Source organism: Crocodylus siamensis, chromosome 6 (genome assembly GCF_052110815.1).
Source record: "Crocodylus siamensis isolate JL-2025a chromosome 6, ASM5211081v1, whole genome shotgun sequence".
NCBI classification, from domain to species: domain Eukaryota; kingdom Metazoa; phylum Chordata; order Crocodylia; family Crocodylidae; genus Crocodylus; species Crocodylus siamensis.
Window position 1 is genome coordinate 59,786,247 of NC_143400.1, and position 18,316 is coordinate 59,804,562.

At 44.3% G+C, this 18,316-nt stretch overlaps 1 protein-coding gene across 1 annotated transcript; it reads left to right on the plus strand.

Moving 5' to 3' along the window:
- The first annotated feature begins 13,282 nt into the window (after positions 1-13,282).
- On the plus strand, positions 13,283-16,369 carry KCNE4 (potassium voltage-gated channel subfamily E regulatory subunit 4). Its single transcript, XM_090051931.1, has 2 exons — positions 13,283-13,407; positions 13,841-16,369. Exon 2 carries the CDS (start codon positions 13,867-13,869, stop codon positions 14,362-14,364), a length of 498 nt encoding a protein of 165 aa, XP_089908057.1. The 5' UTR covers positions 13,283-13,407; positions 13,841-13,866; the 3' UTR covers positions 14,365-16,369.
- The last annotated feature ends 1,947 nt before the right edge of the window (positions 16,370-18,316 follow it).

An 18,316-nucleotide genomic window follows, 5' to 3' on the forward strand; every position in this document is an offset into this window, starting at 1 on the left:
TGTTGGCCTTCATTGAGGCTAATCCACAACACCCAAGTGGAAAGGGGTGGGGTGTAGGGGAGGAGAAGCCCCACAAAAGACACACCAACAATCATCCAGAGTCTTAGGGAGGCTACTGAAGAACACCTAAAGAGGTAAAAATCCCACTTTACAACAAGTTGTAGTGGGCAAGTACATATTGGTACAGCATAGCCAAGGAGGCACTCTGGTGGTTGTGAGCCTGTCTTACTGATTAATGAATGATTTTGTGTGCAGTGAAACTTTATTCTGTAATCAAACATTTCCCTGCCCCAGATTACTAATCAGAGGAAAACTGTAAGGAAATGTAAAATATTTTGTTTATTGCATTTCATTACAAAGAAGACCAAGTTGATAAAATTATGTTTATAAAATGAACTATTATAAGAGAGAATTGTGACTCAAACAGGCAGTCTTTTTCTTTGAACAGTTTAGGCCAGGCTTGTCCAACATACGGCCCATGGGCCACATGGCCTGTGGTGCTGCGATGGGAAATGAAAGTAAACACGGTTTACTTTCAATCCCACCCCTTGTCCCTCCCCCAGCCCCTCAGCAGCTTCCTAATGGCTGCTGAAGGGCTGGGGAAGGTACAAGGTTCCCACATGCACCGTGTCAGCTTAATGCTGCTGACGTGGTATGTGGGGGAGGAGGAGTAGCAGTGTGCCGCTCAGGACAAGATAAGTCCAGCCAGAGCAGCAGGGGCTCAGCTGCACATTCCCCCTACCTGCACTGGTCAGTCCAAGCAGCACACAGCTCCACTGCCATTTTTGCTGGCTGGTGCCGACCTGGGCAGGTCTGTCCCATCTGGAGCAGCATGCAGCTGAAGCCAGATTCCCACATGTTGCTGGGGATGGCAGGAGCCTGGCCAGGTTGGCACCGGCCAGCAAAAGTGGCATGGGAGCAAGGTGCCACTCGGGACTGACCGGCAAAGGCAGGGGGAAAATGCAGCTGAGCCCCTGCCACTCTGTCCGGGCTCGTCCCATCCCAAGTGGCACACGGCTCTGCAGTTACTTCTGCTGGCAGGTGTAGACCCAGCCAGGCTCCTCCCATCCCCAGCAGCTCATGGGAACCTGGCTTCAGCTGCATGCTGCTCCAGATGGGACGGACCCAGCTGGGTCAGCATTGGCAAGGAAAAGTGGCATGCAGCTGAAGCTGGCTTCCCACATGCTACTGGGGATGGGAGGAGCCCGGCCGGGTCTGCACCGGCCAGCAGAAGCAGCAGCAGAGTTGTGTGCTGCTCAGGATGGGACAAGCCCGGCCAGAGTGGCAGGGGCTGAGCTGCATTTTACCCCTGCCTGCACCAGTCAGTCCCAAGCGGCACACGGCTCCGCTGCCACTTCTGCTGGCCGATGGTGACCTGGCCAGGCTCCTCCCATCCCCAGTAGCATGTGGGAAGCCAGCTTCAGCTGCGTGCTGCTCCGAATGGGATAGACCCACCCGAATCAGCACCAGCCAGCAGAAATGGCAGCGGAGCCATGTGCCACTTGGGACTGATCAGTGCAGGTAGGGGGAAAGTGCAACTGAGCCCCTGCTGCTTTGGCTGGGCTCATCCTGAGGTTCATTTCATGTTTGTAAAATGCTTGGGGAGCCCCACATAGATGCACTGCATAGAAATGCAAAATATATTTTGACTTATTTAGTTGGCACCTTGGGCTGAGATTTTCAAAGCTGAGTCAAAAGGCCAACTTCCATTAAAATGAATGGGATTTAGAGGGCTCCAAATCTTTTATGACAACTTTGTAACATGCCTACCTACCCCTTTTTGCAATCTCAGCCATAGTTTGGAAGCTCGGCCAAAGAACATAAGAGCTTCTGAACATAAGAGCATAAAAAGTGCTCTGCTTGATTAGTCCCATGGTCCATCTAGCTCAGTATCCTGTCCCGAACAGTGGCAGAGGTGGATGCTATAAAGGGAGAGTTTTGAACTGGTTAGACCCATTTCATTGTCACTTTCTGCAACTTCATTGGTGTCAAAGTTCACGTGACATCACTTCCTGATGTGATACCACTTCCTGTGAGGTCTTTGAATATGGCTCACTGGTCCACTGGGTGACGCCTCCAGAGTTGGTGTCATAATGACGGATTTAGTTTCCTGGACCACAACCCGCACTTCAGAGCAGAGGGCATCTTGGGGCGTGATGGTCTCCATCTCTCCCCCAAAGGTAAGAGTTTGTTTTCTTACAGGCTAGTTGACCTCCTCCAGTGGGCTTTAAACTAAGTTCGTTGGGGTATGGGGATCCACAGGAGCAACCAGGTGTAGGACCTGCCCAGGTAAGAGCTCAGGTATAAACCAAAGGACCAGTTGTCTCTCAGGAAGAGGGGGTGTCCAGGGCTCCCACAGGGGGATAAAGGTGTCTCTTCACTAATGCAAGAAGCATGGGGAACAAGCAGGAGGAGCTTGCTCTCCTGCTTGCAAGTAGTAAAATTGACCTGGTTGGCCTAGTGGAGACATGGTGGGATGAAACTTTTGACTGGGCAGTAGACATAGAGGGCTATAGGTTGTTTAGAAGAGATAGGAAGGGGAAAAAAAGGTTGGGGGGGGGCGTTGCATGCTACATTAGGGAACAGTATACCAGTTCTACCTTCCAAATGGGACCAGAGGAAGGCTTAACTGAGACCCTGTGGATCAAACTTCAAGGAGGGTGGGGGGAGAGGCATCTGGTGGTAGGGGTTTACTACAGGCCACCACATCAGGAGGAAGAGCTGAATCTTGAATTCTCCAGGCAGCTGGGGGAGGCCGTGCATGCAAAGGATGTTGTGGTCATGGGTGATATGAATTACCCTGACATCAACTGGGAGGAGCAGTCGGCCAGGTCTAGCCACTCATGAAGGTTCCTGATGTGTGTACAGGACCTATACCTCATGCAGGAGGTACTCATCCCCACTAGGGAAAACGTCATACTGGATCTGGTGTTAGCCTTTGGGGACGACCTGGTGGGGGAGGTGCTAGTACAAGGGAGGCTAGGGGACAGTGATCATGAAACGATCCAGTTTGCTATTCAGAGAAAGGTGGGGAGGGTAACTAGCACAGCACAAATGCTTGACTTTAGGAAAGCCAACTTCAACGTGCTCAGGGCAGTAGTCAGGCAGGCACTCGAAGCCCAGGGGGTAGCTAGTATGGGGGTCCAGGAAAGGTGGTCCTTCCTCAAGGAGGCTATCTTTGGGGCGCAGCAGGATGTAATTCCTCTGCGCAGGAAGGCAGGAAATGGGTCCAAGAAACCTTCATGGCTGAGCGTGGATATCTAGGCTGGCCTGAGGGCAAAGAAAAAAGCATACTGGCGGTGGAAGCAGGGGGCAGGGACAAAGAAGGAGTACACCTCCCTGACCCGAGCTTGTAGAGATTTGGTAAGGAAGGCTAAAGCAGCACTGGAGCTTAGATTAGCTTCTGGGATTAAGGATAACAAAAAGTCCTTCTTCAAGTATATAGGTAGCAAGAAGAAGTCTCGGGGTGACACTGGACTTATATGAGGCAGGACAGGACAGTTGGTGATGGATGCAAGAGAGAAGGCAGAACTCTTCAATATGTTCTTTGCCTCCATGTTCCTGTCTGCTGACAATGGGGCACTCTTGGGTGATAGCGTAGAGAGGCCTGGGAAGGATGTGAGTCCCCGGACTGTTAGTTCAGACCTGGTTAAGGATTACCTGGAGGGCTTAGATGTGTCCAAATTGGTGGGCCCGGATCACCTTCATCCGTGGGTGCTGAGGGAATTGGCTGGTGTCATTGCGGAACCATTGGCACGGCTGTTCGAGGACTCCTGGTGCTTGGGCCAAGTCCCTGAGGATTGGAAAAGGGCCAATGTGGTCCCTATTTTCAAGAAGGGGAGGAAGGAAGAGCCTGGCAACTACAGGCCAGTCAGCCTTACTTCTATCCTGGGGAAGGTCTTTGAAAAAATTATCAAGGGCCACATTTGTGAGAGCCCTCCAGGAGAAGTGATGTTGAGGGGTAAGCAACATGGCCAATCCTGCCTGACTAATCTGGTCTCTTTCTATGACCAGGTAACAAAGAGCTTAGATGTGAAGAAGGAAGTCGATGTCATTTTCTTGGACTTCCAGAAGGCCTTCGACACAGTGTCCTACCCAATTCTGGTGTGCAAGCTGAGGGACTGCGGCATGGACGAATGCACAGTCACATGGGTGATTCAGGGGTGAACCCAGAGGGTGGTGGTGGATGGGTTGATGTCGACCTGGGAGGGTGTGGGCAGCAGAGTTCCCCAGGGCTCGGTCCTAGGGCCGGTGCTGTTCAACATCTTCATTAGTGACCTGGACGAGGGTGTGGAGAGCACCCTGTTCAAGTTCGCTGATGACACCAAGCTGTGGGGTAAAGTGAATACACTGGGAGGCTGGGACCGCATCCAGGCACACCTGGATAGGTTAGAGAAGTGGGCAGATCTGAGCGGGATGCAGTTCAACAAGGACAAGTGCAAAGTGCTGCACCTCAGGAGAGGGAACCAGCATTATGGTTATAGGTTAGGGGCTGACCCTCTCGGCAGCACAGAGGCAGAGAGGGATCTTGGAGTCAGGATTGACTCCAGGATGAATATGAGTCACCAATGCACCTGGCATGCATCAACGGGGGCATCACTAACAGGTCCAGAGAGGTCTTGCTCCCCCTCTATGCGGTGCTGGTCAGGCCGCAGCTGGAGTACTGTGTCCAGTTCTGGGCGCTGCACTTCAAGAGGGACATGAAGAACCTGGAGAGGGTCCAGAGGAGGGTCACTCATATGGTTGAGGGCCTCTGTGGCCAGCCCTATGAGGAGAGGCTGAGGGACCTGAATCTTTTCAGTCTCTGCAAGAGGAGACTATGGGGGGATCTTGTGGCTGCCTACAACCTTATTGGGGGCCAGCAGCAGGGACTCGGGGAAAATCTGTTCACCAGGGCCCCCCTTGGAGTCACCAGGAACAATGGCCACAAGCTGAGGCAGGATAGGTTTAGGTTAGATATTAGGAAGAACTACTTCACGGTAAGGATGGCCGGAGCCTGGAATAGGCTTCCCAGAGAGGTGGTGCTCTCACCTTCCCTGGAAATCTTCAAGAGGAGACTGGATAGGCACCTGGCTGGGGTCTTATGACCCCTGCCATCCCCAGTGCTCCTTCCTGCCCATGGCAGGGGGTTGGACTCGATGATCTGTCTACGTCCCTTCCCACTCATTGATTCTATGATTAAGTATGTGGTCTGGCCCCACATGCAAAAAGGTTGACACCCCTGGTTTAGGCTAAGAGAGCTCAGATCCCAGTATAAGTTACTGAAAATCAATTCAAAATCAAAAGTTACCTTATTGTGTAGCTTCTGTTAGAGGTAAATCTTAGTTATTGCTAATGCAATGATGTATAACTGTATCCATTTTAACCAGTTACTTTTTCTCAATCATAACTTCCTAGAAATTTCATTGTAAGGGCTGAAAAGCAGTTATCATACAAAAATTAAAAAGCTGCACACCTGCACTTGACTAAAACTACTGTAATGATGGGCTCCTATACATGTGATGTACCTCTGTTCTGATGTGTGCTAATTAGCACAGGTCAGAGCAGACTCTATTAATTGAGCTTGCTGAATAAGCTTAATTAAAGCATCCCCGCCACCATTTTGAAGCATGGGATGCTGAATACATGTGGTGCTGTGGGTGCTTTAATTAGTGTAGCTCTCAGTCGTTCTTATTAAAGGCCCCCTTCCACCCCAGAGCATGTATATAGATGCTCTATGGTAGCCTCAACCAGGTACCAGTATTGGCTCATGTGCAGTGCCACACTGAGGTGGCTTCACACCTTCCAGTTCAGCAGGCAGCACACAGAGAGATGACCTATTTTATGATGTCTCTGTCTGGTTCCACAGCAAGATGGTATTTTTCCAAAATAAAATTTGTTTAAACTATGACCAGAGCCCAATTACTTTAAGATGCCAAGTCAGCCATTTTTCAGGCCAGGGCTGTCCTGGTCACACTGGGGCATTTTGTAGTGTTAAGGATTTTCTCCATATATTAGAGCAGAGCTCCCATATTCTGTGGAGCTCTGCCTAGACATGTGTCCCTCCAGAACGTGAATTGAAAGACAAAGGCCTATATTATAATAGTGATACTGGCTAATTACTACAATGAGAGCAGTAATAAGTGAATTGTATACAAATGTGGATCTATTGTTCCAAAATCTTCGTGGTATTTTATTGTATTTTTTAGTATGTGAGGATGTTATTAAAGATTGTATCCTAATGGAGAGGTTCACAAGAGAGCACAGTTAAAAGGCATGAGTAATTTTAACATTGGCCTTTCCTGACTTCTAACTATACCTTGGAGAAACTAGCATTTTTTTTATCAAAATAAGACTTAACTGTAACAGGGAGACATTGTTCCTGTTATGGGAATGTTTGGGCGAAGCACCCATTTTGTTGAGAACTTTCTGTTTGACCCATGGATGGAACTGGGTGACATATTGACTGTTCACCCACCCAGGATGTTAAATACCTGTCGTGGACTTTCGTGAAGTATCTATTACTTGCTGACTTTAGTGAGGTGTTCAATCAGATTGAAATAACAAAAGGCTTAATTGCCAATTAAGCCTTCCTGGCTGGTGGCAAACAACAAGAGATTAATAACAGCCAGGTAGAAACATTGTATAAAGGACTTTCCGTGTGATCAGAGCTTCCCCAGAAGGGGAAGAGGAGCCTGAGGCTTTAGACACCAGAGATGGCAAGAAACCCTGTGAGGAGGCGCAGGCAATGAGAGAGAGATTGGCCTGTATTTCTTGTTGAAGCGGTGAGTGTCAGTGTGTCTAACCTGTTGGAAGATGGATTGCTCATTCAGCCAAACGACTGCAGCTCTGTCTGGATCCGTGGCAAGGACTTGTTGCTGTGAGCTGATAAATGGAGCGGGCTTGCAAACACCCACCTAGTGAATATTCATTGGGGGACTGATAAGTGAATCGGGAACTTGTAGGGAGAACCGGCTGAGGGACTGACAGCTGGTGGCTAGCCGAGTTACACTTCTTGTGATGCTCGTTATTAAAACTAAGTGAGCACTCCTCTCATGTGGTGTTTCCCTTTAATTACTCTCTTCAAAGTCGTGGCAGGAGAGATTGACACCGACATGAGGAAAGACAAAGCTATAACATCTTATTTTGTGCCCTAGAAGAACACACTCACTCACATTTACCAGAGAATGTTTAAGTGATTTTTTTAATCAGTTTTTTATGCCCATTGTGAGAAATGTAAAACAATCTTTAAAGACCATTCTGACCTCTCAATTTTACTTTAAAGCAACTTGAAACTACATTTTCCAGTGGCTACTAAGGGCCCCTGAATTTTCTCAGAGGTAGACTTGAACCTGCATCCTTGGGGCCCCCAGCTTGCATTTCTATGGATATCAGAAGCTTGAATAGTTTGTCAACATTCAGGATAAAGACACTGTTGTTTCTTGTATGTCTCTGCTTCTTTTGGAAAATGCAACACAGTACCACTAATACGGGCTGCAATTACAACTTCATGGCAAGATCACCAGTTTAGATGATCACTGCCATTTTAACTACCAGGTCATGTAGACTTCCCCTGACTTCCGTTGGAGGACTTAAGTCAAAATCTTACCATCTCCATATTTATTAGTTTAATAACCAATGCTGGTTCCTATTTTTCTTGGTTTGGACAAAACCTGAGATACAATAATTCAATCCACCAGTGGTGACAGTGAAAGTGACAGACGTCTCTTTTGAACAGTATTTAAAGTAGAAATATAATTAAAACAGTTCAAACCCAGCATAGACGTATAAGTAAGTATGTCACACTCTACAGAACCTCCTCCTTGACCCTACATTTGTATGCTCTTTACATAAATTGTAAAGGTCTTGGGGTAGAAAATGTATCTTTTCAACATCAACCAAGAGCTTACTGCGTTGTAATTTTCTAAGATGAATGCTCGAGGTTTTACCAATTTGTGAAATATAGTTTGAGAATGGAGAATCTACTGGTTCTGTGTTATCAAATTAATATTAAAGCTGCAATTACCAGCTGGTGTCCTGCACATGGGGCCTTTAATATTAGCCTTAAACAAACCACAATTCATTGGAATGGGTTTCACTTCTTTTCTATGTGTTCATATTCTAATTTGGGTGCGTTGTGGACTCTGAAGCAAGTTGTTTTCACCTCCTTCCAGAAAGGCCATATAAGTATAAAACTGTAATTTGTTTAAACAGCTTGAGAAACAATGGAGAGAGGTGAAAAGTGACACTGAAATTCATGGTGATGTGAGAAGTGCTTAGGTGCTAGACATACGTACATATACAAAGATAGTCATGATTTTGCACTTTGTGTATGGAGCAGTAAGTATTCCTTCAGGAAGTGATGTGCAAATATTTTAGAGCATCATGTCCTCAGAGCATATTTAAAATATTAGAACCATTTTACAAGTGGGACAACTAAGTAAAGGTATGTAATTTTCAATTAAATTTGAAACTCAATTTCATTTTATTCATTTATTTCATTTCATTTCATTCTAGATCAATGGTTCTCAAAACCTTTTCAGACGGAAGGTACCCCTTTTTAGACTCAAAGCACCCCATAGAAAATCCCAGCTCCTCGCTCTCACTTATTTCTTGACTATGGAAAAATAATAGAGCAATTTTTCCATTGCAAAGAACTCAGGAAGATCAAAACAGGTAAGAATGTTTTTGGCACTAGAGCTGTAGATTCCTATTTGAAATCCCTGGATTTATTTTGTGACTTGTGTGTAAGTGTTCTGTTTGTACACCTAATAATGCTAATATTTTGTGGCAGCCTGTGGCACTCTTAAGAGTGTATCATGACACCATGACTGAGAATCAGTGTTCTAGGCAAACCAGTAACAAATAGGGATAGGACTCAGGAGACTGCCAGACTACCACTTTACTCCAACTACTAGCCCCAAAAGGGCTATTTTACAATCAAGATCTCAAGTTTCAGAGAGCTCTTTTCAACTCAAAAGCTTCAAGCATGGTTGATTTTGAGTAGTAGTGAACTTGGAAGGGACTCACGGCCATTCCTGCCCTAACCTTCTCTTTTGATTTGATCCAAGCCCATTTAAGTTAATGGAAACTGACTTCCATGAGGTTTGAATCAGGCTTTTTGAGAGGCTTAAGTTTCTTAATGGGACCAAGTGTCAGTGCAGGCATTTTAAAGTAAGAGAACTATCAAAACCAAGCATACAAACATCTCTTGTCCTTTTGCCTCCTTCTTTCAGGTGTCAGATCCAAGTCACGATCCACAGTTAGGAAGAGCTTTCTTACTAAGAAGCTGGGTAAGCATTCTACACAGAGAGATTGTGGAATCTCAGTCCTTGGAAAATTTTAAGACCAGGTTAGACAAACAACTGAATTGGTTGGTTTAGTCAGGGGTGATCCTGCCTTGAGCAGGAGTAGGACTAGATGACTTCCTGAGGTCCCTTCCAACCCTACTGTTCTATGGTTCTGATTGTTGCTTGTGTGAAATTTGGTGTAAACTAAAAATACTAATTCTCCCCAGCTGTCATGTCCACCTATTCTGAACTACTGCTCAGTCATTACCTGTACAAAGAGAATCTCCTGTTATTCTTTCAGCTTTAGATTTTCTGTCAATTTTTCCACTTAAAACTTAACTCTACTTCACCCCTCCCTCTAACCTCTCCTAGTGCTTCTTATCTCTCTCTTCCATTACTTTCATCTCACTTGTAACATGGTTGCTTCAGAGAAGAAAGGCATCTGAGTTCTTTGTATGTAACAAATGGGACTTGGAAGGTTCTCAGCATCTCCTTGGATCAAATTCTTAATAATTATGCCAAGAACCTTCCTGACTCCTAGGTTAAAACTGGCAGATAAGCCCTGCTCCTGGTGCTGATTTTAACGCCCACAAAGGGTTATGCCTGTATTTTCCATGTGAGCCTGCAGCGACTTGCAGACTCTCTGGGGATAGTTCATGTTGTTCTGATAATGGATTCTGTGTTTGTTCTATTTCCCATTCCTCTCCTAATCTTTATTTTGAGAATAGATTCATGCTGTACCATCTCCTGTGCCTTGTTATATCCTTTGCCATCAGATCATTTCCGATGTGTAGGGATGCTGTGATCCCGAATGACTGTTTGTGGCTGGATGAAATGGGTGAACAAAATTGTCCCTGAAGTTGTGCACTTCCTATCACATATTGTCGCCATAGACTCACCGGGAGGGGAGGGTCTTGAGCAGCTTATCTGGAAATGGCAGCAAGTCCATGACCTTTTCAAAGTGTTATAATTGGCTGACTTGGCTGGCCCATCCTCTTCTTTTGTTTTGTGACTTGAGAAACCTTGGGGATGTGCGGGCAGCAGACTTCTGCAGAAGACCAGCCTGGGAGTAAAATCATCCTTCTCATGAAAGAAGTATATGAGCACAGCTAATGTGTAACACTAGGGGTGTGTGGGAACCAGAATTACTGTTATGGGAAATTCTGCACATTCATACCCTCAGGCTTTTTAGTGTCTCCTCATCCCTCTGCACATCTTCAATAAGGTTCTTCCCCTCCAGTCCTTTTCCCGGTATATTTCCTATCTGGGGTCGCATGTGGTGACAACTGGGAAAGTCCTGCAGACAGTAGCCAGCCTGATTAACCATAATTACAATGTTGTTTGAGAAATAGTCAGACTTTAGCTCATTTTGCAATTCAGTTCAGGGAATTGCATAAATGTATGGGATGTGGCAGCTGCAATTTCCTTGTGCTCTGTCTGGCTGCACCAATATTTTTATGCTAGTTTGCATACAGCTTTACCACGTGTGGAGTAGGTGAAAGGGGGAACTCTACTCCCTACACAGTAGAACCAGACTCTGGCATGTCAGTTAGCAGGGGACAGAAGTTAGGTACCAGGGGAAACGTTGGAGAATGGTCAGTGGGGCTCCACAATCACATTAATTATATAGAACAGGGATGTCAAACTCACCTGGCTCCACAGGCTGTGCCAAAGCCAATGTGTAGGGCCAGTCTGCTGGGGTGCTGCATGCATTTCATGCCTGTGCCAGCCCCTGTGCTGCTCTGGGGCTGGCACTACAGGCAGCACGTGAGCCTGTGGGCACTGCACATGGCCCCAGAGGCCAGCATGGAGTGCATGCTGCATTCAGCACCCTGCCAGATAGCTCTGCCTACTGGCTCCATGGGCTGGTCTGGAACAGACCCCAGGTCATCCATGTGCACCAGAGCCAAATGTACCACATGCCCCAAGCCAGCCCCCTGGCTATGTGCAGTGCCCATGGCACTGAGTCCAGCCTGCACACTAGACCAGGTCTGGATTTCAAATGCAGTGCATGGGGTCAGTCCAATGGCTGGATCCTGTGGCTGGATCAGATCTGGTCTGCAAGCAATATGTGTGACACCCCGATACAGAATAAGTGGCCATGAGTGTCTAGATTGGAAAAGTTTCCTGCATCGGGGTGCACATGTCCTTGTTCCAGCTATGGGACTAGAACAGCAATTGCAGAAGATCTCTCCTTGTCTCTTTGTCCCCCACCAGGTTCCCTGAAGGTCTATTTTGCTGAGTCTTGCGGGCATGAGAAGGAAATGTCACCCTGCTACAATGCATTGTGCCAGGCCAAATTCTGTGCTGGTAAGTACCAGTGTCTCCTGTTTAGTTCTATGGAAGTCTCATATTCTCATTTGAGGGAGAAAATTAGATCCATGAGCTTTAGTGCTCTAAATTCCAAATTTCTGCCACCAAGTGGAGGGTGTGCAGTGGCAGAAAGTCATCTAGGGAGTGGCTATAGCATGGAGCTAAGAGGAAGAAAAATCTCCAAAGGTGACCAGGCAAGTGGGAGTCTTGCACTAAGTTATGTGTAAACTTAATGGTTAATATTGCTGCCTGTTCAGTAATCTGTAGGGAATGGGGAGGAAAAATCCAGACTTGGCAAGCTGGTGTTTCAGACAGATTTTGTCAAATGAAATCCCAACAGACGTTAGTCCAATTTCAACAACTCCTGAGCTATCATATGGGAATGTGTGAGGAGAGGCTACAATCAACATCCTAGAGAGCGGATCCTCAGTTTCAAGGGATGAGGAAGGGAATCCTGCTATTGAAGTCTGCCTGCCTGCCGGTGAGCCTATTAGAAATAGGGAACAGCAGAACTGAAAATGTCCTGATCTGGTCTTCCAGCTGATACAATCATGAATTTGTTGCTCAGCCACTTACCTTCTCTTTGCCTTGTTTTACCCACATGTAGAGCAGGATGCAATCTTATTTCTAAGTCTCTCGTGCTGTGAGGACATGCTGTAAAACATTTGGAGATGATACAAAGAGTTAACAACCTACTGTGAAAAGGTCAGAACCTGCAATGGAGAACAACAAGCACCAGTGAAATATTTCCTGGAGCTGAAGTATCCTGTCATATAAACATCCTTGAAGCTGTTCAGCAAGGGGGATGTGCATGTCACGTACTTGGGCCTGACTAATTGGGCTGTCTGTGTAAAGTGTGGGGGTGGGGAGAAATGGGGAATGAAATCCCAAGATGCTGTTCAGGCCTTCCCGCCCCACTAGTCTATGAGCCACTTGAGAGAGATATGGGGCTAATCTAATGGATGCTGTGGCCCCTCCCATGACCCTGCCCCAAACTCTGTCTGCATACAGGGGCTGGCATAGAGATTTCTTTGCAGCGTGTCCTGGATAGGAAATCACAGAAGCTCTTTTTATTGGCAGTCTAGCTATTGTGTGTGGAGGGCCTTTCACTAGGTGTTACTATCAAGGTGAATAGCACCCTACAGTATCAAATTAATATTAGCTCAATGGTCCTACTGAAAAGTACCATTTAGGCCATGAAAAGGCCATTCAGAATTTGGGGCCTGATTCTTGAGTGCCCTTGTGCACATTGGAGCATAATGGGTGTAGATTGCCAGTGTTGATTTAGAAGCATTTTGCTCTCATTTTCTCACAATTTGACTGCACAAGGCTCTGACAATCAGAGACTTTAGTCCATACAGTGTTTGGGGAAAGCAGTAACTGTGCACTTGGCTCTGGCAGGGGTTTTTCAGTGTGTGCTAGAAAAGAAGGTATTTTTCTATATTGCAGGACAGAGGTGAATTAATAATTATCACGCTATGTTCAAGTGCTCTCAGTATAATTGTTTGCATATAACATTTGAGAGGCAAGTGGAAGGGACAGATTGCAGACTGAGCAATCTGGCAGTTTCTGGTTAGAAAAGAGTAACTGGATTCCCAATCCTTTTTCTTTTCACAGCTGTCAAGAGTTCAGTGGGCTGAACTGCAGTGCCTTGAGTTCATCTGTTGACTCCAACACAAAGCTATTATAAACTGTGCCTAGGACACGTGATGATATATTTCTTGAGAGCTATTTATTCTGCTTGCAGCACAGCAAAGTTTTCAGAACACCCGGCATTTGGTGGAGAAAAGGTCTCTTGAGCTTTGTAAAGTGAACAACTATTTGCGTAAGTTGCTTGCATCTCTCTTCTCCCTTCATACCACTCAATGCAATAACATTTATAACTATCTTTTTCTTCTGAGGTGTTGATAAGCAACACAAAACCTGATTTCAATTATATAAATGTGACTGACAGAGTATTTTCCACCTAGTTTTTTTTCCTTCCTAATCATGTAGATCTGCCCTTTTGTCATATTTTGGAATTGTATTTAATATAGTGTGCTTTTATTTAATGTTCTCTGTTTGTATTTAAATTAGATTTCATTAGACTAAAATGTTACTGTTGAAAGTGATCCAGAATATGCAGGTTTCAATCTGTTTGGTTCTCTAGCATTTAAAAGATAGGACAGTGCAAGTGACAAAGAAGGGTCTGTGGGTCTTTAATTCGGGCATTAAAAATGTCAGTAATTGAGAGATCTAACGTATGTATTCTCTTCTAGGCTTAAATTCTGGCAAAACAGCATCAATGCTGGAGATGGATCATACAAACATAACCCAATCCATGATCCCTGTTGGATCCCAGAGTCCGGAGAAGAACAGCAGTAATGGCAATGAGTACTTTTATATTCTGATTGTCATGTCTTTCTATGGAATCTTCTTAATGGGAATAATGTTGGGCTACATGAAATCTAAGAGGAAAGAGAAGAAATCCAATCTGTTTCTACTTTACAAAGATGAGGAAAGGGAGTGGGGCGCAGCCATGAAACCTCTGCCAACCATATCTGGACTGAGGTCTATGCAGATACCCACGATGTTAAACGTGCTGCACGAAAGTATGGTACCATCTCTGTCCTGTGCTATCTGCTCACTGGAAGGCAGCAGTGTGAGTTCTGAGTCTTCCTCACCAGATATTCATTTCACCATTCAAGAGGAGGTGCCAGATGCTGAACTAGTGGAAGTGTCAGAATCCCTTCTGAATGAGAGCAGCGAAGGGTCTTCAGAAAACATCCATAGGAATTCCTAGCACCTGCAGAGCTTTGAGAGGAAGTTACACAAGCTATCTTAGTAATAACATAGCATTACTGAGTGGAATTCATGTTGAGAGCTTAAGGTTCTTCTTTCCTGTTCCAGTGCCACCTTGGATGAACTCTTAGCAGACATCAGTACTCCAGAGGCTGACACATTCTTGAAATTTGGGAGATGAGAACCCAGAGACACACAAGTCAAAATGGAACCAACAAAATACAGGCGACTCTAATGCTTAATTTTAATGCCTCAGATTTTTACTGTAAGAGCTAAAATATGGAGAATAACTTTTTTCTTACCAGGTAACTATCACACCCTATCTGCTGCCTATTTCAAAATTCTGCAAATGTCTGGGAAAAATTGAGAGAAGGTGCCCACGTGTTGTGAATCAGCAAGGTTAATGTCCACTCTCATAGATCTGGGATTCTACTTTTGCTGAGTGTGTTTTGTAGCACCACAGACAACTGCAATTTTACTTGAAGAGGCTTCAGAGACTGAGAATATGTCTGTACTGCAGGCAAGGGTGAGCTTGCAGGAAGGATGGGCACACCCAAGCTAGTTTTAATTTAGTTAATAGCAGTAACCATAGAAACAAAGACCCAATGGCATGGATATGACAGAGCCTACATAAACTGAGTATCCTGAGGGTCCTAAGCTGATGTTCAAATCCATGCCACTTCATCTTTGCTCCTGCTGTTGCCCATGCCAGTTCATTCAGGTATGCCAACCCACACTGCGAGTAACCAATTAGAAAGGTATATTTAGTAATATAAAAGAAGCTTTGCTACAAACTGTAAGGATTAGAAATGCTGGAATAAATTCTGCTTTGCTATGCTCTCTTAGACTCAATGGCATTTTGTGGGTGAAACAGTAGAGAACTGGACTTATTAAGGTGTAATACCGGCTCCTCAGCAAAGCTCCTATTGTTTACAAGGATAGAATTTCCAGTTACCTTTTTAGAGCTAAATTCTTACTTTGAAATCAATAAAGCTGCATCCATTTACACCTAAGAGTATTTAGCCCTTCTGCTCAACATAGGCAACAGGTCGCTTCTTTTGTCTACTGCATGTTGCATATGGCACATGCATTTCCGTATTGTGATGACCAATAGTTGTTAAAAAGCACTATTACAATATTTTTTCCTTATTCAATAGAACTGTGGTTTCCCAAGTGCCCAGCACTGGTTACTAAATTTCTGCACTTCTCTAAATAAGCAAAGGTTACTATTGTATCAAAGGATGATTGTTTCAGCTATGGATTATATTTTATTATAATTTATTATGATGTTTGGATTTATTTGTAGCCATGAGAGCAAAAGAACTGCAGTCTGAAGCATTGAGCAGGAAAGTGCTTGCAAAATGTCTCTACATATTTCCTGTGTTAAAATAGCTCTATAATTTATCTACTGACCTTAGAGCTTGAGAGACAACTTGAAAAATATGAACACTGAATGCAGAAATTAACTGATCCAAGAGCCCTTTATATGTCTGCCAGTTAGGAATAGGCACTCTATTTCTAGTTGGAAGGGTTAATGTAATGTAATGTGATGTATTCAGAAGTATTGCTCTATATTTCTGATAGAGCAAAAGATAAAAATGTTTGGAAAAAGTCTCCAGTGCTCATAAAAGGCCTGGTCCAAAATCCACTCAAGTCAGCAGGAGCCTTTCCACTGATTTAAATGAACTTTGGATCAGACCATATAAAGCTTTTTGGTAGATTTACTCCAAAGGGGCTTTTTAAGTCTGAGAGAAGCCAAATTAAGTTTGGCACTTTGCCTGGAATCACTTGAATCCTGAAACTTTCCAACTGAGACTGACATGTGCGAGTTGTCACATTTTCCATTGCTTTATCCACCATCCTTTTATTTTGGGATAAATTTATTTGTATCAGTAAAAATGATGTATATACTTTATAATGCTGAGTTGTATATAATTGTCTCATGTATTTAAGGTTTATTGTTTCTACTGGCACCAATTTTTATTTAAATAAATAAACACGTTTTCTGGAAGAAAAAAAGAACTTGTTTGTTCACTCCTTCAAATAGATTGCCGGTAATGGAACTGGGCAACATCTCCATTTGGTCTTTTTCTTAGACTTTTATTTAACTGATTTGCTCTGTCTCAAAAAAAAAATTTTGTTGGCTGAGCACAAAAGATGAACTGGGAGTTAAACCTTCTGGCAACTCGTACTATGTACGTCCCATCCCCATCCTTAGAAGTGGGGATACTAATGTAGTACCCATCTTTTTAAAGAAGTTTCAGACCCATGGAGAGAAATTTCCGTTTAGGCATGCAGTGTTGTTATTTATTACTAGGATCCAACATATGCATTACATCCAGAATACTTAACTATTAAATGCCTTGCTACTGTCCCTTACCATCCTGACTAAATTATCTTTGGGTTTAATTACTATTTGCTTTCTTATTTGAACAGAAAACCCCTTATTACAGGGGTTCCATTTTTCAATAATTTGGGTATTTATATCTGAAGTGTTCAGTTCAGCTCTTGCTGCAGTAACAATGCAGAGCCAGTGGTGTTTCACACGTTCTTAAGTACCTTGTTCCCCAAAGAACTCCATAGAAACCAAATACACTACTTGTGCAGTAAGTTTCAGCTCTGGGAGAAGTAAAGTGGTCTTTAAGGGTTTGTCCAAACATGTATATCTTACAAGACTCATAGAAAGGTACAACTCTGTACTTCTATCATTGAAAGGCTATAGTCACAATTCTCTGAGCTATGCCCATAGTTCACCATGCTAACCAGGCAGACTCATGTGAGCCAGAAAAGAAGGTTTTGGGGGTGGGGGGGATGGCAGGGCTAATTCATTGGGAGCTGCTGAAGTGGTGTTCCATATGTCTGTCTTTTCCTTTTCCTTCTGTTTTCTTTCTTCCCACCTTCCTTGTGCTGCAAGACATGGGGAGGTGGGAAGAGGATCACAGGACTTTCTGCTATTGATATCTGCTTGTGCTGGAAATGCCATCACCTTGTCTGCAGAGGGAAGAAAGGGTGACATGGTTTGCTGTGTATGTCGGGTAGCTGTTTTGGGCTCCCTTTTTCAGTCTTATCTCTCCCAACCATATCAAACTTGCTTGATCCCTGGTAATGCCCAGGAGATTAGCTGGCTGCCAGCTTTGGGGATTTGGAAGGGACTTTCTCTATTTGGCAATATTGGCAAACTGGATTGTGGGATATTTAACTTTCAGCACAGCATTTAGGATCTGGTCTGGTTTTGGGGGCTGGAAGACAGAAAAATTACGGTAGCCACAACAACGATGTAACTCCAGTGCAACTAAGAGAGTTAAAAAGTGTCCTTAGGATCCAGTCAGTTTGTGATCCTTCATCTTGGGAGCCCATATGGCTTGTGCAGGCCTTATGTTTCTAGGTTTCATGTGGGTTGTGTCTCCCCTTGTCTCATCCCTCTGAAGCATTTAGGAGTGGAGTGGGGTCTGAACTTTGGCTTCCGGTAAGGTTCTTTAGTGGGACTAAGTGTATAACCAGGGTACAGCCTTCAGATTTGCCTTTAGACAGTGTATCAGGCACGATTGGTGTCTGATTAAAGGAAAAACATAGGTTTTAATTTGACACACACCTATTTTCTTTGCTTTTTTGTGTTGTCTTATTTAATATTTAGTATTAGCCAGGAAAAAATAAACATACATGGATCTTAGTTTAAAATTTTAATTGGTAATGTCTCAGTAAGCTAAAAAGTTTCACAGGCTGTGGATGACCTCAGTGCTACCAATTAGATCCAAAAACCAGGAGTTTGCATTACTTTTTAAAAGCTGCAAACCAGAAGTAGAAATTTATCTCCATTTAGCTAGTTTTTAATACCTACTGACTGTTAGGGAAAAAGTAACACTATTGAGTTGGTGATATTTCTCATCGTTGCTGGGATATTTCTACCATAGTTTAGTCTAGTGACTAAGTTAGATTAGACCTGTGGCTTAGCT